Below are 22028 nucleotides of genomic sequence, written 5' to 3'. Positions count from 1 at the left end.
TCAGACTTTTGCTAAATAATAATAAAATGGAAAATAATAAATCATGGGATGATTTTGACAAAATCACAAAAGACACAATCGAGAGCGTTAGGGTTAGGGAATAAAGAACAACTCGATTGGGTAAATACAAATTAAGGCGAATCAGTCGGGTCAGGAAGCGCGCATGGGCGAATCATTTTATAATAGGTTAAGTACTGCAGAAAAACAATTTGGCATTGCGATGGAGACATGAAAGTGAAATAAAAGATAAACACAACTTCTTAAACGTTAACCGCACGATGTATTTTGGAGGTTGGAAGTATTTTTAAAATTACAGAGCTTCATCGTCGTCCTCGACAATTTTTGTGAACCATTTTTATCTCCTTCAAATGAAGGATTCATCAATTTCTTTTTACAAAATAACTTTTACATTTTTTTTTTATGCTCATTACTTTCCTTGCAGGCCCTGCATTCATCGCTCGGGATACATTGCGTGCTTGGCAGGAGAAGAACCATCCATGGTTACAATTGTCAGATGTCCACAGAGAAATCACAGAGAATATTAGAGTTACTGTTATACCGTTCTATATTGGAAGCAGAGTAAGGCACCATTTTTAAAAAAAATTTTTATCTCATATTTATGGTGTTTTGAAAATCTATTTTTCTCTCTCTCTCTCATATATATATATATATCTCTACTTCATTTACTCACATAAAATTAATATACGAAAGTATAAATTTATGCGTAAACTTTAAGTATTTACTTCAAAAGTGCTCAATACGTAGGTAGAGCTAGTTAGTAATTTATAAAATATATATGGCGATTCTGGTGCTACCAGATCAGGCTGCCCTGTGGCTTCCTGAGACGAAATGCACCTACATTGACGTTTTTTTGTTTTCTGATCTTTTTTGTAAAACTTAATTATGTTCTGCAAAACCAAAAACAAAAACAACAGCCTATTCCCCCCCCCCCTTTTTATTTTATTTTTTCCTACCTTACTCCCGGTCCTGGATATGACCTTAAACTACATCCGATGGTGAGGTCCAGCTTACGGGCTTGGGGAGTGTGGAGCCACCTCTTAATTGCCATTGCTCCCAGGTCCACCCTGACCCGGAGTGGTAGTACCTGTTAGGGTCCCAACTATGGGTTAAATAGAAACAGATTTTAAAAAGGAAAAGAAACAACAAAAAAAGAAAAAAAGAAAACAAATATATTCTATTAAATTATCTATTTATTTATTTATTTTTTTGCCCTGTCGGTAGGGCATGAGAACAAACCGACTGTCCCCCTGCAGAGGGTAAAAATCCCTCAATGGGGCAACCAGTTAGCCGTGGGTTGCTACCCATAAAGTCTTAGGACGTGATCCTGGTGATTGAGCGAACCTAAACCAGGATACATAGAAGTTTAGGCACCGCAACACATTACTTTGGCCCTTACTTCGATTAGACGGGCGGTCGGAGAGGCCCGATCCGACCAATCGGCCAGTCACGCCAAGCCCCACCATATATTGCCCATTCCAAAAACCCACTACTAATACAACACATCCCCCCTCTCCCACAAATAACCCTACTCCCTAATATATGATGGAAAGCGGTGGCTGAGGGTCAATCGATTAGGTGTGAATATCGATGACGAGGCTGTAAACCCCTCAGGATTGCTACAGATCCCATAGCAATATCAAGAGAGAACAGATAATCATTATGATACCACCAAAGTCGGTTATATCATCATTGTATCTCTGTAGAGGCTGGGCGAATGGGTTTCCCCCCAGGCTCTTCCCAAATAGGACTCCGAGGTGGGTGGGGAACAAAGATGACGAAAAAAGAAAACAAAATATATGGCTTATTCCTCCCAAAAACCACCCAACCAGAACCCACTCTGATGTCTCTGACATCAGTAGCTCTGACGAAGAGACGATAAAACCAAGGAACTCAACATTCGTAGTAATAGAATCAATGGAGGAAACTCCTTTGAGCAAACTATCACCTTTTAAAATTGAAAAAAATCTTAAAACTCTAAAACCAAAGTCTATTAAAAAACAATTTAACGGCAGCCTACTAATAGAAACCCATAACGAAGAACAAACTAAAGAAATATTGAAACTAAAATTATTTGAAAACATTAAAGTCAAATGCTACAGACATCCAACCCTAAATACCTGCAAAGGAGTAATGAAAAGCCACGAACTTGCACTTTGTCCCTTGGAGGAAATCCGGACAAACTTACAGAAACAGAATGTGTTAGATGTTCGCAGAGTTCAAATTAAAAAAAACGGTGATAAAATCGATACCAATACATATATACTAACTTTCGATTCCCTCACCATACCCAAAGAAGTGAAAGTCGGATATATGAAAATAAATGTAGAAATTTATATTCCAAACCCCCTCCAATGCTTCAAGTGCCAGAAGTTTGGACACCATCAAGATCGGTGCACACGATTACCAGTGTGTGGAAGATGTGGAGAAAGTGGCCCACACATTGACTGCAGAAAAGATTTCAAGTGTGCCAACTGCCTGGGAAACCATGGTGCTGGCTCTAGATATTGCGAAATATGGAAAAGAGAAAAAGAAGTGACCAAACTAAAACATATAAAGAATATATCCTACCCAGAGGCCAGGAAAATCATCGAAACTAAAACATATGCAGATGCAACAAAAAAAACTAATCCAATCAACAATCAAAATGGTCATATACATGTAACGGATACAACTGACAAGAAAATTGATGTCCTAAGCAAACTAATAAAGGAAATGAAAGAACTATTAGAAGAAATGAGGAAAATGAATAGTGCAATGTCTGCAACCAATCCAAGGATAATATTAAGTAAAGACACTACTGAACCACAAAAAGAAACAAAACCACAAACCATTTCTACAAAAACAACCGAACAACCATCAAACACATCACAAGCCAGAAAAGAATCAAAAATCCCCCCCAGACAAAAAAAAAAACAAACAAAAACAGGAAAAGAAAGATCCCGATCTATATCTCGAACAGGGACTCCGACAGAAAATAGATTTGAGGGATTGGAGACGATGGAAGTTGAACACAATTCCAAATGATGAACAAAATATTACAATGGAATATCAGAGGGATAAAAGCAAACCAAAATGAACTCACATTATTAATAACAAATATGAGCCCAGCACTTGTCTGTCTACAGGAGACCTTTCTGAAAGAAAATAATACCATCAACATAAAACACTACACATCTTACAACTACATAAATAAAGATACGGACAGAGCTTCTGGAGGCACATCAATACTTGTGAAGAATGAAGTCCTTCAAAGACAAATAAATATAAACACAAACTTGCAAGCAATTGCAGTTTCAGTGACTCTACATAGAACTATAACACTTTGCTCAATATACATCCCTCCAAAAGATACAATCAACGAAACTGAGATAACTCAATTAATAAAACAACTCCCTAAACCCTTTTTTCTACTAGGAGATCTCAACAGTCACAATGTAATATGGGGAAGTAAAGAAACAAATAAAAAAGGAAAAGAAATAGAAAACATAATAAATAAAAATAATCTATGCCTCCTTAATAATCAAAACTACACCTATATGTACCCAGCAACAGGTACTTTCACCGCCATTGACCTTACCTTATGTGATCCTTCCATATATATGGACTATGACTGGAAAGTACACAATGACACCTGTGGGAGTGATCATTTCCCAATCATCCTGGAAAGTCTAAGTACTAGCACTGAACAAAAAACATCCAAATGGAACCTACATAAAGCGGATTGGGAAGACTTCCAGGAACAGTGCAAAAACCAATTAATTATCGAAAAGAATGATGAAGATGACCATTTGAACTACTTCATTAAAACACTGACAAACATAGCAAATAATACCATACCGAAAACAACCAAAACCAACAATCACAACAAACCTTGGTTCACAAAAGAATGCAGAAAAGCCATCAGAGCTCGACGAGCTGCCTTGAGAAAATTCGAAAAGTATCCAACAAGCGAAAATCTGGATTTCTTCAAAAACAACAGAGCAAAAGCCAGACGAATCATAAAGGAATCCAAAAGAACAACCTGGAGAAATTATATATCCAAAATTAATGTGAACACCAAGGCGAAAACAGTTTGGAACATGATGAGGAAAATAGAAGGAAAGTGTAGTAGTACACCAATATCCCACATCTCTAAAGGCAACAAAATATACACCGATCAAAAAGACATTTCCAATAACCTGGCCGATAATTTATCAAAAATTTCATCATGTGACAGACAAACAGAGAAATTCAAAAAGATTAGAGAAAAGGAAGAGAAAAAGAAAATTCTATTTAAATCACAAAATACTGAAAAATACAACCAACCTCTTACCTTGCCTGAATTAAAAGAATCGCTAACCAAATCCCATGACACAGCTACAGGGCCCGATGAAATTCCATATGAAATCCTCAAAAAACTTCCAGAAACCTCAATGAAATACCTACTTGAAATTTTCAATATTATATGGTCCAGTGGAAACGTACCCGAGACCTGGAAAGAGGCCACAATAATACCAATCCCCAAATCTGAAAACTCAAACATCCAATCCCAATCAAGTAACGTCTCAGATCCATTGAATTTAAGCCAATAGCTCTAACAAGCTGCATTTGTAAGACCATGGAAAGGATTATAAACAAAAGACTAATCTGGTTCCTGGAAACAGAGAATCTTATTACAGAATTTCAAACAGGATTCAGGAAAAACCGAAGTTCAATAGACCACATAGTCAGACTTGAAACCTTCATCAGAGAAGCCTTTGTAAGGAAGGAACATTTAACAGCAGTGTTTTTTGACATGGAAAAAGCCTACGATACTGTGTGGAAGTACGGTGTTACAAGGGATCTGAAGGCGCTTGGACTAAAAGGCAGAATGCCAATTTTTATTGAAAATTTTTTAAAAAATAGACGGTTCAGAATAAAGGTTGGCACAGCTCTCTCGGACTTGAAAGAACAAGAGAATGGAGTACCTCAAGGGAGTATACTGTCAGTGACCCTGTTCAGTATCCGAATTAACAACATTGTAAAAAACCTTAACCCTGGGGTAGATTGCTCCCTATATGTGGATGACTTCCTAATATGCTGTAGATCTAGATATATATCTATAATAGAAAGGAAGCTTCAATTGTGCTTAAACAAAGTAATGAGATGGACGGAAGAGAATGGATTTAGATTCTCCAAAAGAAAAACGAAATGCATGCATTTCTGCAAACTAAAGAACATGCATAATGATCCTGTCCTAACCATGGAAGGAATGCCCATACCCGTTACTGACCAGTACAAATTCTTAGGGATTTTATTTGACAAAAAGTTAACATTCATCCCACACATAAACTATCTGAAAAAAAAATGTAACAAAGCTGTAAATCTTTTGAGAGTGGTAGCACATACCGATTGGGGTGCAGACAGGGAAACACTCCTTAAACTTTACAGAGCACTAGTCTGCTCAAAGCTAGACTACGGTTGTTTCATATATGGATCAACCCGAACATCATATATAAAAAGCCTAGACCCTATTCACCATACTGGCCTAAGATTGGCCCTAGGAGCATACAGAACTTCCCCCGTGAACAGTCTATACACGGAAGCACACGAACCCCCACTAGATCTAAGGCGAGAAAAGTTAGCCCTTCAATATTTACTGAAACTGAAGTCTTGCCCAAACAACCCTGCATACCAATGTACCTTCTATCCTAAATATGAAGAACTCTTTAACATGAGAAGAAAAACTATCAAAACGTTCGGGCTCCGAATGAAGGAAAGCATTGAAGAATTGAAAATTCCAATCTCCAGCATTCACAACTTCATACTGCCTAAAACACCCCCATGGACCATGAAACAAGTTGAAATAAAACTCAACCTAAACAAAAAGTCCAAATCTACCACAAACCCTATTGAATACCACGACAAACTTCAACATTTAAAATTACAATATTCAGACTACACCTTTATCTACACAGACGGGTCTAAAAGCAACAATCACACTGGATGTGCAGCAACGTACCATAAAACCACAATGAAGAGAAATCTTCAAAATGAAGCATCTATATTCACTGCAGAGACTATAGCTATCGATCTAGCACTCAACATAATTTCAGAGGAAACCACCAAAAACTTCATCATTCTCACAGATTCTCTATCAGTCCTATTATCTATACAAAATCAAAAACAAGAAAATCCACTAACAACAAAATTAATAGAAAAAAATCAATATCCTTTCAACTACTAAAAACATTATTCTTGTCTGGATCCCCAGCCATGTGGGGATCAAAGGCAATGACAGGGCAGATATAGCTGCAAAAAGATCTTCTCACCTTCCAACTGACAATTTTAAGATTCCACATACTGATCTTAGACCTCAGATAAAAGCATACATACAGGAAAAATGGCAACTGCGGTGGAGTCAGCAAGAGGGCAACAAATTATACTCAATCAAACCTGAACTTAAGGAACGATGTCCGGACATCAAGAGATCACGCCGAGAAGATGTGATACTGACTCGGCTGCGCATAGGGCACACCAACTTTACTCATTCTTATATACTAAATGGAGAATCGGCGCCAGAGTGCATCCCATGCCAGGAGACACTCACAGTAAAACATATCCTAGTTGGGTGTGATGACCTTGCCCCAACTAGAAAATTATATTATACAGAAAGCAATATGGAAGACCTTTTTGAAAAGGTCAACTCAGCAAATATTCTAGCATACCTAAGGAAAGTAAATTTATATAAGAAAATTTAAGGAAATTTAAAGTCACCCAAATATACACATCCATGTATAAATACAACATTTAATTTCTTAGTTCAATTTTATAAAAAAAGGGAGGAAAGGCTGAAAAAGTCATTCCCCCCCCCCCTCCCAATAAAAAAAGTTAAAAAAAAAAAAAAAGGACTCCGGCATTAAATGACCACATAGGTTGATATGCCGTAAACCAATCAATCAATCAATCAATATATGGCGATTAAGCTACACTTAATATTCCGCGTTTCATCCACTCTAGGATTCTTCAGACTGAAAAATCCTAGAGTGGATGAAACGTGGAATATTCAGTGTAGCTTAATCGCCATATATATTTTATAAATTAGTATATATATATCTCTACACTTATATAAATGCAACTTTGTCTATGTGTGTGAGTTTGTTCCTTATAGACTCCGAAACGGCCGAACAGATTTTCTTTAAAATTTACAGAACTTTGGTGTATGCCTGGGAGTCCTGTCGGCATAAGAGGAAATACAGAAGCTGACAAACTAGCTAAAGAAGCAACAAAGCTGATGCCTTCAAACAGAAAAATCCCATACACGGATAGGAAAAATAAAATAAACTACTACATAAAAACGAAATGGCAAAAACTATGGGACGAACAACTAAACAACAAACTTAAAGAAATACACCCAAATGTTGGGCAAGAGAGAATCATAATACCAATACGAAAAGTAGACACTATATTCACCAGAATCTGAATTGGTCATTCAAGACTAACACATGAATACCTTCTGAAAGCAGAAAGTATCCCTCAATGCAGAATCTGCCAACAACCACTAACCATTAAACACATATTAATGAAATGTAAAAAATATGAAAATATTCGTACGAAATATTTCAAAGAACAAAACCTTAAAACAATATTTGAAAAAGAAACACCTAACAAAATATTAGATTTCCTGAGAAAAATTAAACTTTGGGAACTTATTTGAAAATCAAGCAAACCACTGCCCAAAGTCTCAAATGAAGAATATTCTCTTCACCTTTCATGGCATGAAATGACCTGTAGGGTTGATGTGCCGTTAAACAAAAACTTACCTACCTACCTAGCCAAATATGCATCTCAGGACTGGTATTAGCGATGCATATTGTTAATTCCATGAAGAACTTTTTTACCCAAATTACCAAATTCAGCAATAATAAAATAATATAATAATAAATAAATAATAAAATAATAATAAAATAATAATATAATAAATAAATAATAAAATAATAATAAAATAATAAAAATAATATAATAATAAAATATAATAAAATAATAAAATATAATAAAATAATAAAAATAATTATAAAATAACAAAAATAATAATAAAATAATAAAAATAATAATAATAAAATAAAAATAATATAATAATAATAATAAAAAAAATAATATAATAATAATAAAATAAAAATAATAATAATATAATATAATAATAATAATAATATAAATAAATAATAAAAAATAATAAAAAAAATAAAAAATAATGAAAATAACAAATAATGAAAATAAAAAAAATAATAAAAATAATTTGAAAAATGTTGATGTGCCATATATAAACAATTTTTTGTTTAAAATATTTTTAATTTTTTTTAATTTTACAGGAGTCCCAACAGACTAATGTTTTCTGGGTAAGTATTTTGGAAAATCAAGCTTATAATTACTAGAGCTATGACAACAGCATATTCTTCTCATTGTTTTGACTCTCGAGCATATATCCGACACAGACACAGTTAATTAACCGAGAACCATATCACTCTTTATAAAAACATATAAGATATCAATGGATATATACCTGAGAATCAAAACAAGGAAAAGAATATGCTGTTGTCATAGCTCTAATTATAATGGAGCTTTGGTGTCTGTCACTGAATCTCAAGTGTATTGTTCAGTTTGTGAAAAGGGAGTTGGTTTTGTAATAGTTGTAAGTATTGGGTTCACAATTGGAATTACTGGTTGAGTGTACAAGAAGTGTTAGGCAATGGAGATGAATGTTGAAGCTGAAATGTTTTAAAACTCTAAAACTTTGAATTTGTGCCTTTTTATATAACTAGTGGGAGTATCCGGCATTGTCCTGGTGTGTAGAGGTTTTATGGTAAGGGTATTCATCAATGGAGTCTTAAAAAAAAAATGTTTCAAACAAAAAAAAAAAAAAAATTAACCAATTAATCAACCCCTTAAAAAAAATTGTAAACAGCGACTACCTGTGCAAGTGCAAAAAAAAGAAAATAGTAAGCAGGCAAGCAGGTTCGAACCTGCGACACTAAGAGGAGAAGGAAGTGAAAAAACAAAAGGTGACATACGACGTCGTCACCGTTCAAATTAAGCTTAGCCATTGCAAGGCGTATGATGACTTTGCAAAAAATATTGACGAAAAAAAGTGATCCCTCCTTGTAGAAAACGGCCCAGTCGACGGTGAAAGAATGAATGTTTTTGGCCAATTTTGGGATATTTGTCGTCCAAGAGACTGAGCTTTCAAATGATACCAATTTTGTCGTTGGTCGCGTGTATCAGAAGTTTTAACGATACATACAAGCATACACGCACTCTAACAGACATTACATTTGAGATTTAGATTATAGATATAGATTTAAATTTTATTAAAATTGGATATATGTATTTGAAGTGACTATTTAACAGTTTTTGTTTTTATTGCTATTCGAACTAGTAGAAACTATCATCTTGAATGAGCTTCACACTTAGTGGACCTCGACCCCCCCCCTCCACTTTCAGATTTTTTTTATCGCCAAAATAATATCTATTAAAAAACTCAGACTATTTTGTTGCTGAGGCTGAAATCGGTTGTATCTATGCATGTAGACGTGCACATTTAAAGCATATCATTTAGTTGCAGCAAAATAAAGACTGTTGGACATTTATGTATGGAGTTTGGTGGACAAGTTGGGTTCAAATTTAATATGGTTTGATTTCCAAAATATATTTTGCATTTTTTTTTATTTTTATTTATTTTTTTTAAATTTAATTCCATGGGTGGGATTAAATTCAGATAAGCCTGTAAATTTCTTTTCTGTTTTCTTTGTATCCCAAATAAAAATGTTTTTTTTTTTTTTTAGTGGCGTTATTGTGTACGATTAGAGAATTTAGGAGATGACACTGTACAGCTTCGAGAACGTCATTGGCGAATATTTAGTTTGTCCGGCACTCTGGAGACAGTACGCGGACGTGGAGTAGTTGGTCAGGTTTGTATAACTTTTTTTTTCTTTTTTTTTTTTTTTTTTTTTTTTTTTTTCTACAAAAATAAATTCTGTTTGGAATTGGTTTGTAACAAAAAAGATTTTAATTGTGCGTAAATATTTCTTTTGAGTTCATTCAAAGTAACATCCCTATCCCCTCCATAGCCTTGAGCCCCAGGAGGGTGCATAGGCCATCCACAAGTTTGTAGATGCTTTTGTAATGAGGAGTTCTTTTTTTGGGGTAAGGGTGCTAACCCCACACCCAACCTTCTCAGATGGTACATACAGCACTTAACCTTCTCAAATGGTCACCCATCTGGTACTGGCCAGGCTCAACGTTGCTTAACTTTGGTCATCTGGCAAGAACTGTTGTGTCAACGTGATTGTGTCTTACATTATTCAAAGTAACAGCAAATCATTTATCTTTTGTGGGTCTTCATGGAATTACCTAGTAGTACCCCCCTCGATGTGAGTGCTCCTGACAAACCCGACAAGCAGCAAAGTCCCACCCCTACTCAATAGAGATCTGTAGATGCCAGAAATGCTTCTACTCAAATAGTTTCTTTCTTTAGACTACCACCCTTTATAACTAACAAAAATGATAGAAAATACTGTTAGAAACCAACCCGATCTATGTTAGCGTGACATAGATTGGGTTGGTTTCTAACAGTATTTTGTATAATTTTTTTAGTTATCAAGTCATTTTCAAAACTTTGAATGTTATGAGTCGAGTGCATGCCCATTTTTCTTGCTCTCACGTAAACGCTAGACACATTGTTTTTCAAACCGATTAAACATTTTCAAGTGAGCTAAAACCACTAAAAAAATTGTCCAGGTAGATCGTTTGCCTGGTTCCCACCTGGATGTCTTCAAGTCCAACATAAACAAATTCCTGATGAACCGCCCCCTTAAGTAAGACTTTATCAAATCTCAACAGTAACGTACTGTAGTCGCAATAACCCTTATCCCCGAGTGGCTTCCGGGCCTTGATAAGTGGTGACCACCATGTAAAAAAAAAAAAAAAAATTTGTTTATGTATTTGATTTTCTTTTTACCACTTTTTCGAAAGACTATGGATAGTAAAACATACCCTTATAATTCTCTTCTGGGTCTCTGCTTCCCTGACTGAACTGACATGCAGAAGTTCAAGTATAATGTACCTATTTACTATGCCTCCCCACGGGACAGAGTTAGACACCAGGGTCGTTTTTTAACGCGGAGAAAAGGTACAAAAATAAAAATTGTCTCAGTCGTGAAGGATTTCTCCTCCACCGAAAGAGAACAAAAAATAGAAGTGCAGCATCTGAAGAACAGATGGTATTTATTTGCTCCCCCACCGAGCAAATTAGGCACAAGGCCAATTTTTAATGTGAGGAGTGAAGGGAGGGGGAAGGGAAAAAGGGGACCAGCTCCCGAGAGTTGGGAAATGGGAGCTGGTTAAAGGTCAGGCATGTGGGGTTGCCCCCACATCTGGTCTTTGCTAGTCATAGCTAGTCATAGCTTGCAGTATCTGCCGGAACAGATACTACACTTTGATCTTATCCCGAAGTTCAAGTATAATGTAAACGGACATCTTGTTGCTCGACTCCCTACCTAGTATCTCTGCAAATTATGTCCCAGATAGTAGCTCCCTATATCAAAGTGGCACTGTGCCTTGTTTGGGATGAAATTGCAATTAAAATTAAAAAAGAGATTAAAATTATCCTTGAAACCCGTATCATCAGATCTTGCAACTTGCACCATAAGATAGACGTCATTAAAAACTAACAATTCCTGAAAATTGGAACATGTAAATTCAAGCAGTTACTGATTTAGAACATTTTCTTGGCAAATGTTGCCTGGACGACATTTTAATAATTACATTTTCCTGAATATATATATTTTTTTTTCTTTTAATTTTATTTTGTTCAAGCTGAGGATGGGTCATCCTACTGGATGCCAGACATTCACATGCTATCTTGTATACTCCAACCAAGAGATCTTTTTAAGATTCTAACCGTCCCGTTAACTGCAATCGTTTGCATCTTCTCTTGCTCTTTATTCAATAGGTATATTTACCAAGTATTTTTTTTATTCTTTTTTCGCAAGTCCAGTTGTTCCTATAATTACTGGAATGATGAAGATCTTCCTAAGATTCCAATTTCTTTTCATGCTGCACACAAGACTTTATTTTGCCATCCCCTCCTTAGCTTTGTTTAACCCAGCATCATTTGACATTTTCCATCTTACGTTTCTGAATTTTTTGAGACGTAGATTGATAATTTGGATCTGTGATGTAACAGCCAAAGTACTAGGTAAAATTCAGTTGTAACTTGCAATCGTCTGGAGGTTAAAAGTTCAATCCTCAACTGTGGCAGTATGAAAAATATAACTGTGACTTAAGATTGCTACCCCCTCGATTGTAGCTGATGGAATGGGAGCATGCAACCCCTGTGGATTAAATAAAGGGTTCCGTTTGAAATTCGGTGCAGATTCCCAAGTTAGACAGAAAGGTTCGACAAGATAAACCTAAATAAGGTTGGAGGTTACATCAGCCGAAACGTAAAGATCACATTCAAGGTGAGAACAGTATTCAGAATAACTCGAATAAAATGAATTTTCCATCTTATTTCTTTTTTATTGACTTCACTCATCAAAAGGTTATTTCATGCAAATGATTTATGAATAATTATCTTTTTTTAAATTTTTATTTTATTTTATTTTATTTATTTATTTATTTATTTATTTTTTTTTTGCTGCATTATTTTTGATGGAGGCTATATCTCATTTGAGTATCAATTTTTCTTTTCCCTACTCTGTATTTTCCTGTAGGAACCCATTCTTTCCAATGAACAACCCGCTTTCCAGTATAGCAGTCATGTTTCTCTGCAGGCCCCCAGTGGTCATATGTGGTAAGTTGCCCTATATGCCCACCCCAAAGATGTTTATCCTCAAAGATTACTTTGTTTCAGACAAAATAGCGGTAGTTTAATTCATCTTATTTTTAAATTTTTTTTTTTTTTTTTAATTTTTTTTAATTTTTTTTTAAATTAATTTTTTTTAAAATTAATTTTTTTTTTTTTTTATTACACTTAGTGCATTTTGTCTTCATGACTGCTCTGGTGATTTTATCTCTGAACCCATGTTTAGCTTTCTTTTTGCAAAACTCCATGTTCTACAAAGTCAAAAGAAATTTTCTTCTATAAAACCACCAAACTAGAAGGGTTGATTTGCCATAAAACAAAACAACTAAACCAAACCACCACGATAAATAAATATTTGAATATAAATATATATATATATATATATATATACTCTGTTCCGTCTGCCTGCTTCCCTCCGGACTACAACTTGGATGTCTTCAAGTCTAATGTTAACAAATTCCTAATGAACCGCCCTCCCCCTAATTAAACACTTCATCAAATCTCCTCACTAACGTAATGTACTTGCAATAACCCTTATCCCTGAGTGGCTTCCGGGCCTTGATAAGTGGTGATCACTGTGTAAAAAAAAAAAAAAAAAAAAAAAAAATATATATAAATATATATAATCCAAAAAGGGTTGATATGCCGTAAAATAAAGCAATCAGACCATGTTTAGCTTTCATGACAATCTTGGTTACTTTACAGACAATACTAATACTTCGAGTTGGCTTCTGCTTATGTTCCCTTGATTATATGCAGAATGAATTGCTTACATTAGTGTTACACACAGAGGAATAGATATTTAATCATATCTTTATTGAAATCGACCCATCCTGCATCTGACTATATTAGATATTATTTATACTTGCATCCTTCATTAATCCAACATTCTAAATAGTTGTTCATAATGTTCGGATTCGGGTTAGGGTTGACATCCTAAATTCGACATTGCCTTATGTTTCACAAGTTCGTAGTTGATTCCTTAAATTCAGCTTTGCTTTGTATAAAAACCAGTCGACCTTGAGTTGCCTTCCAGTCATCTTGTAACATTTACTTGTTTTGTCTTTTAGTACTCACATTCTGTGAGCTATGTTTCTTACAAAGAGGGAAGGATTGACGTTTTCTGTGTTGAATCTATTCCGATTGAATTTATCCACTTTATCTCCACTTCCCACCTCCTGAAATCTTTTCACTCTTCACTGATTCTGGTCTTTGTTAGTGGTCACCATTTGACCACCCAGAAGTTGACTACACGAGATATCCACTGTTCATTTAAAGAGGTTTATCTACTGTTAATCTTGGACACCATTACACCTTTTGTCGATGAAGTTAAAAACAAGAGCATTCAAATTAAAAGCTAAGGCAATTAATTTTCAATTAATTTAAAATTAAGTTTTAAATTTTATCAATTTTTTTTTTTTTTAACGAGGAGTAAAAGACATGTAACAAGGTAAATATAAGACAACGTTAATTGATGCGAAATGCTGTATTATCAAAGCTGCTCAAAATTATGGAGATTGGCATGCCATAGCAAGGGCAAATAGCTCTAATGAAACTACAGTGGGTTGTCGAGGGTGAAAAAAAGCATCAGAACGAAGTCACGAGGTAGAGCCAAAAATAAATTTAAAAAAAAGAAGTTTTTGTCTTGTCACAAGGATTATTTAATAAAACTTGACAATTTTTGTCAAGTTACATCAAATATTTATGTGAAAAATTACAGAATCACTCGAATCCAGAAACAGCAATGAAAATAAATGTATTTACGATCAAATGACATTTTGATGGAGCTTGTTGGTGTAAACACACCTGCTAATATAAATCTAAAAAGATTTTTTTTTTTCTTTTAGAAAAACTTAGTTTACTTCAGAACATAAAATTTTTAGCAATTACAAACTGATTTATTAAATACTAGCCGGGGGGGGGGTACCCGTCATTGCTCGGGTGTTTGGAGGTAAATCAAAATTCCAGAGGTTGGGGGCTTAAAATGAAAAAAAAAAAAAAATGTTTTGGTAGTTGAGTATGAGGATCGCACCCGAACCCTTGAGGCGAAGTTGGAAATTAAAGTGTGAAAAAAAAAAACGTGCGACGTTAACCATTGGGCCACCGCGCGTTACTAACAGAAACACATTTGAATTTATTTAATTAATTAGATTTGGCAGGTGCACGTTTTAACGACTTAATAAGGTCAACTTTGACTGCGGGATAGTATTTCCTTTTCTGCGGGAACGCTTTTTTATTTTTATTTTCCCAAGATGTTGGGGGGTGGGGACCAGCTGCCCTTGTTCAATTTGAATAGTAATTGTTAAAATATTTCCACATTGATCAAATCTGATTGCTTTCCAACATTTCCGGCTATCGCCGGAAAATACCACCAGAATTAGTGTCACTTTTATTATAGGAAAAAGCCTAATCCACATGTGGCGAGCGACAAATGTTGAATATTTATCTTCCCGAAGTCGAGCAAATTAAATAGACAGGCGAGCTCCATTGTTAACTCAGAGATATTATGATTTCTATGTGATATAAAAAGTTTTAAGAAGTTGTGAGCCGACCGACTGCTTCTCTGAAAAAAGCCTTTCTTGGACATGCAAAAAAAGCGAACATACATACACACACACATTTTCGCTTTTATATATATCGACTAGCCTGGGTGCCTGGCATTGCCCAGGTGTTTGGAAGTGTGTGTTGAGCAAAACAAAAAAAAAAAAGTGGTAGTAGGCAAGCATGCTTGAACCCATACCGCGAAGGAGAAAAAAAATGTGACGTCTTTGCTGTTGCGTCCGCCGCCAAATCAGAAGTGGCAAAGGTTTAAATTAAGGTTAATCAGTCGAAAAGAGGGGATGACTTTTGAAAATATCGGCGAAAAAAGCGACCTCTGCCTGTAGAGAAAAGTACCCAGTTGAGGTTGAAGGAATTAATGTTTTTAGCCAATTTTTTAATATATGTCGTCCGAAGGGACGAACTTCAAAATGATACCGATCTCGTGAAAATCTGTCGCCTCTGTTGAAAGTTTTGGGCAGACATACAAACGTACATACATACATACATTTAAACAGACAGACGAGATTTATATTATAGATGTTCTGTTTAATACTGGAATGTCGATCTCTATGTGGTGAACTATGCGGAATATCAATACCCAATTCAAAAGGACCAAATATACATTGTGTTACATTGTACGGCAGTCAAGGTGTTGCCTATCTATATATCTATGAAAGTGAGAATGTGTGAGGGAACTTTTCAACCTATATACTGAACAAATTTTTGATGTACACACTTTAAATTTGGTTTATGGGGTATTCAGACATATAGATAATTTTGTAATCGGGGTTTCATCTGGAAAAAGGGCTGCTAAGGGATTAAAATTTAAAACTTAGTACTTGGGAGTCATCGGATTTTTATATGTTTGTCAACTGTTTCATGACTGTGCATGCGTGAATCATTCACATTATGTTAAGGATAAGTAGGCTTGAAAACACTTTTTAAAGATCATGTGAAGCAGGCCTAATGATTATCGTACTTGACTCCCTGTTTTGTTTTATTTTTTTTTTCTTATTAAAAGTGAACTGTTTAGAAAAAAACATAATACTCAAATGCACATGTCTGAGTTTTTTTTTTGTTTTTTTTTCACTTAACGGAATTTAACGTTACATTTAATATCAGGAAATGTAGGGTACATTTTCTAGTTATGAAGGCTGTATTAAAAAGAACAACTTCATTCAATGGAGGGAACCAGCACTTGAACATTTGGCTAAGACAATGAATTTAAACAAAGTGATGGTTGTCATAGATAATGCTCCATCTCGTTCTTCTATAGAAAATTCGGGTTTGTATTACTGTACACATAGATTCGAAAAAGTTGTCAAAAAAACAAATATATAACAAATAAATGTTATCAAAGGCAAGATAAGTTACTTTTCTACCAAACTGGATATATTTTTCGTGTTTTTATTCAATGTAACATGTTTATTCAGATCGAAAACCATACAGTGTTTACCGATGTATTGGAACATTCAAGATGGCGTCTGATTCTCTCTTTAACACGGTAAGTGTGGGAAAAGATGTTATAAATAAAAAAACGGATAAAATACTGTTAAAAACTTGCTCAATATATGTTACCGTGACATAGGTTGACATATATTCGGCGGGTTTTTAATAGTATTTTGTATAGTTTTTTATTTATAACACCTTTTTCCATACTTACGGTGTTAAAGAGGGTGTGAGACGCCATCTTGAATTTTCGAATACATCGGTAAACACTATGTTTTTCGATCTGAATAAACATTTTACATTGAATAAAAACACAAAAAATATATCCAGTTTGGTAGAAAAGTAACTTATCTTGCTTTTGATAACATTTATTTGTTATATATTTGTTTTTTGACAACTTTTTCGAATCTGTGTACAGTAATACAAACCCGAAAATTCTTTGCCAACAAATCTCCAAGATATTACAATTCTTCGGTTGGGGGTCATATAATGCACCATTATCTCCAAGAGAATTTTTTTTGGTCTTTCGCTCAAAATCAAAAAGAGATAATGTTGGAAATGTTAGTTGATATAATGACAAATCCTCCTATTGTCCTAACAACATTACAATACCAGTTAAATCACGTAAAAAGCTAGCAATCACCCAAGCTAATAATTTGCTTCGTGCGATGTAAGTTCAGCTGTAATTGCCAAAAAAGATTTGTTGTATGAAGAATGATTATAAAAAAATAAATTTCTGTATCATTTTTTTCATACTTATTTGGTCATTTACTATTAAAAAAAAAAGATCTCTCATATTCAATCGGAATTGGATTAATGAAAATTTATGGAAATAAAGCTTTATGAATAAAAAATTTAAATATGTAGGAAAAATTCAAAAATATAAAAATTTTGTAAAATTAAAAATTTGAAATACATGATTTTTGTCTGCAAAAATCTGTATTTTTAAATTGAATGGTTTTTAATTTGATCAACAAAAGGTGAAGTTCAGTCAGATACTTATTTCATATCGGTACTTGTATAGTTTAATGAAGACATTCAATAATAAAAAAAATAGTTATATTGTACGTATTCGATATGGAATGAAGTTCTGAAAAAAATTTCACTTAATTTGATCAAGTAGTTTTTTTTTTTTTTTTTTTTGTTACAAAGGAAAATCAAATTTTAATGAAGTCGATCGTACACTAAGGGAGATAATTCCATCACCGCTTAAAGTTTGTCAAAATTTGACGAGATTTTGAAACATGGGCAGAAAAAAAACCTAGATTATATATATATATATATATATATATATTTTTTTTTCACTTATTTTAAAGTTTGTCCTTTTTTTTTTTTTTTAATCCCTTTTCATTTTGTCGTTTGTTAATCCAATTTTTGTTTAAAGACCCCCCCCCTTTGTGTGTGTGTGTGTGAAATAGTCAAAATGGTGGGAAACAATCGACCTCTGTAAAAAAAAAAAAAAAAAAAAAAAAAAACACATTTCATCAAATTAGGTGAAATTTTTTTTTTCAGATGACTTCATTCCATAATTTTTTTTTTTTTTTTCAATATCTTCATTTATTTAATGTCTTAGTTAAACTGTACAAGTATCTTTATTTCAAACACAGAAAACATGTCTTGGATGTGCTCCTTTTTGGCCAAGCATCTGCCACATGCAACATCTGCCAATCATAAACACCAAACCATGCAGTGCATGTTTACATTAGCAAGCCAAGTTATTTTGAATTTTCTATTTTTTCCTTTTATACTGTGAACTTATACTTCAGTTTTCATTATTTAAAAAAAAAATTGTTTACTTTCTTTTTCCAGGGGAACTTATAAAATGGAACGAAGAGATGGTACATCATTTGAATGTCGGATTCCCCCATTTTCCTTGGAGAGTAAATCGGATGATGCCAACAACCCCCACGGCCTCCTCGGAAGTTGACTCCACCTTTATCAATAGATTATGTGGTTGGGCTATCCTTCGATTATTAGAAGGCCAACAGGGGGATCAAGGGTTGGGGGTGGAAATTCTCTGGCATTTTCTTTTACCAGTTTAGACCAATTTAATAAAATTAAAATTTCATTGTTTCTCTTGTTTTCATTGATTTTTTTTTTTTTTTTTTTTTTTTTTTTTTTTTAATATCATGCCTCAATCAAATGATCAGGGGCATTTTTATACACTCTGAATTGGGATCAGCCAGTGTTATTATCTACCGCAAGCTTTGTTTTTAGGCTATCAAGGGCAGTGTGACATGCATTGTCCCCTTGAAAACGTACATGCTTTCTCATTAAATGGACTGGTGGCTTGGTGATATCTGAAAAATTTTTAATAATGAAGTCCCTCACTTGGCTCACAGCAGTTGGAGTCAAAATCGACTTTATAGATTTGAATTTGTCTAGATCTGACTGTATATCCCCCTCACTAATTTTTAACCTCAAATGCTGTATTTTTTTTTTTTTTTTTTTTTTTTTTTTTTTAAACTCACATTTTACAGCTTTATTTAATCTGAGATTGTTTGCACAAACTACTCAGTACCTTATCTATGTGTTTTAAATGGTCTTCCATTGGATTGGGGAATATTAACATATCTAAATACGGTAACGCAAATCTCTGTTGCCCATGTAATACTATCGACATAAATTCCTGCAAGACTCTGGGAGCGTTCGCAAGTCTGACCGGCGTCACATTAAAGTGAAATAAACCCCGGTGGCAGGCAAATGCAGTTTTCTCTTTATTGTTTTGCCAACCCAGTAACCCAACTAAATCTAATTTCAAAGTATTTTGCTAACCGAAGCGAGGCCCATATCTTGTCAATAATCGATAATGTTAGGCTGTTCTTCTTCGTGGTTTTAATTGGAGCCTTAAAATCTACACAGAACCTCCTACTACCATCTTTCTTTTTCCGCTAAAACTATTAGGAAACTAATACTAGAATTACACTTGGTTAAAAAAACAGAAATACAAAAAAATCTTTATGATGTACGTACTCTGCATAGAACGAAGATGTCATCTTCAAAAAAAATTGTGCAAATAGATCAAGTAGTTTTTAAAAAAATTTTTTTTTTAAACAAAGAAAATCAAATTTTACTACTAAGCGAGTCATGCTTTTATCAGCTATGATAAAATAAAGGGGAGACAACTCAATTTGAAGCATCTACAACAAAATTAGCCTTATACTGAATACAATTTAGTATTGAAATCGCTAAAAATCATTAATTTTGATTTTCTTAGTTACAAAAAGAAAAAAAACCCACTTAATAAAGTTATGTGATTTTTGGAATATAATGCTTTCATTCTGTGACGAGTATGTACGTCAAAGATTTTTCTGCATTTTTATTTAGGTTATAGTACAAAGATGGGGTCTGAAAATCCAGCCTCATTCCGAGTTGGGGGGAAAAGTGGGCCTGTCTCCGGTGTCAAGAGAAAATAAACGCAGCAAAAAAAATAAAGAGGTTTTGAAGTTTATCAGTTTGCGTTTGTGTTTAATAGATATGGGTTTCTTTCAACTGATTTTTCCAAACAAATTATACGTATTTTAAAGAAAACCCTGTTTTCGCTGCATACAAGAAAAAAAGGTGCTTATACATTGTCCTATTTTTTTTTTTTTAAATAGTATTTTAAAGTTTTACGATCTTTTAAATTATTAGGTGAAAGTACAGAAAAATGACAGAACACCCTCCCCTCTCTCTTCAGTGAAGTCTTTAGATGCAAGAGAGATGATAAAAATTGAGCAAAGTGAATGATCTGTTCACTTCAGTTTTTCTGTCCTTGGTAAGTGAAGGAGAAATCCTTCTAGACTGATGCAGTTTTTAGTTCTGTCCCAATTTAGAATGTTTCGTAATTCGTGAGCCAGTCGTGGGGAGTAAAGTAATTAGGTACAAATAGTTTTTTTTTTTTTTTTTTTTAATATAGTTATTTTTTACTTATGCACTTATGTTACTGTATTGAAATATTATTTAGAAAGCCAGGAGGAGAGGAAGGTGTTTTGTAATTTTTTGCAGTGTTTATTCAACGGAGTTAGGTTCTCCCTCGATACTGGTTACAGACCCACCTTTCCCCAAACTCAGAACGAGGTTGGGTTTTCAAACCCCATCTTTGTATCACAAGATTTTATTTATATATTTATTTCACAGAAGTGCCAGTAAATAAGGTATATCACAAAAAACCGTCTGAAGGGATGAAAAAACTTCATTATTGAGCGTACAGAACAAAACTAAAAACAAACACCAAAAATGGATGAGAATAACACCGTCATGCTGAGTTATCTCCCTTGACCCATATCCGGTTATAACTCAATACTGGTCATTTTAAATCCCGGGATTTCCACTGTGTTCTTTTTTGTTTGCCTGGATACAGCTTCGTAACACTATTATAGGTCACCTTTCCTGGGATTGACTTATTGTTCTTTTGATTGCCCGAACCTCTCCTTAACAAAGGTCCACAATGTCTTTGACATTCACTGCCATACAAAGCCTATGTGAACAATTGGAAGCCTTAGACCGCTCACTGTAAACATGGTTGGCCTTGCGCTTACAATGCTGCTCTTCTATAAGATCCATATTTTTTTTTTTTTTTTTTTTAATTACATTTTCACCCTAAACAAGGCACATTGCCACTTTGGTGTAGGGAGCTACTATCAGGGGCAGCAACTACTGGGGCACTATGTTAGGATTTGGGCAGCAAGATGTCGATTCACGTTGCACTTGAACTTCTGCATGTCAGTACAGTTAGGGAAGCAGGAACCTGGAATGGAATTCCAGAGTCTAGCGGTTCTGGGGAAGAAACTACTGGAGTAGAAAGATCTTTTACATCTAGGGATCTCTACTGCGTGGGGGTGAGATTTAGCTGCCTGTCGGGTTTGTCGAGGGTGTCTACGTCATGGAGGCACAAGTGTCTGCAGTTCGTCAGAGCATTCACCATTAAAATACTTGTAGAACAGGCAGAGGGATGCAACGTTTCGTCGATGGGACAGAGGCTGAAGCTTAGATGCCAATTCAGGGCCTATCAGATTGGCGACTCTTTTTTGAACCTTGTCAAGGAGCAAGAGACTAGTAGCAGACGCACCAGCCCAAATGTGCAACAATACTCCATACATGGGCGAATGGTGGCCTTATAGAGGTACAGGATACTTTCAGGTGTCAGTAGTTTTCTAGCACGGTAGAGAGAGCCTACCTTTTTCGCAGCGGCCCTGGCAATGTTTTCAATATAATT

At 34.5% G+C, this 22028-nt stretch overlaps 1 protein-coding gene across 1 annotated transcript in view; it reads left to right on the top strand.

Moving 5' to 3' along the window:
- LOC145255811 (polymerase delta-interacting protein 2-like) overlaps window positions 1-18904 on the top strand; it is a 46811-nt gene extending 27907 nt beyond the window's left edge. Inside the window, exons 7-11 of the mRNA XM_080114508.1 lie at window positions 443-579; window positions 8349-8375; window positions 9819-9944; window positions 12750-12829; window positions 18641-18904. Coding sequence (XP_079970634.1) covers window positions 443-579; window positions 8349-8375; window positions 9819-9944; window positions 12750-12829; window positions 18641-18758 — 488 coding nt within the window. The 3' untranslated portion in view covers window positions 18759-18904. The remainder of the gene's footprint in view (window positions 1-442; window positions 580-8348; window positions 8376-9818; window positions 9945-12749; window positions 12830-18640) is intronic.
- The last annotated feature ends 3124 nt before the right edge of the window (window positions 18905-22028 follow it).

Source organism: Euprymna scolopes, chromosome 31 (assembly GCF_053919585.1).
Source record: "Euprymna scolopes isolate OS-2025 chromosome 31, ASM5391958v1, whole genome shotgun sequence".
Classification (NCBI taxonomy): domain Eukaryota; kingdom Metazoa; phylum Mollusca; class Cephalopoda; order Sepiida; family Sepiolidae; genus Euprymna; species Euprymna scolopes.
Note: the sequence above shows the minus strand (reverse complement) of the source record. Positions and strands in the feature narration are given on the sequence as shown.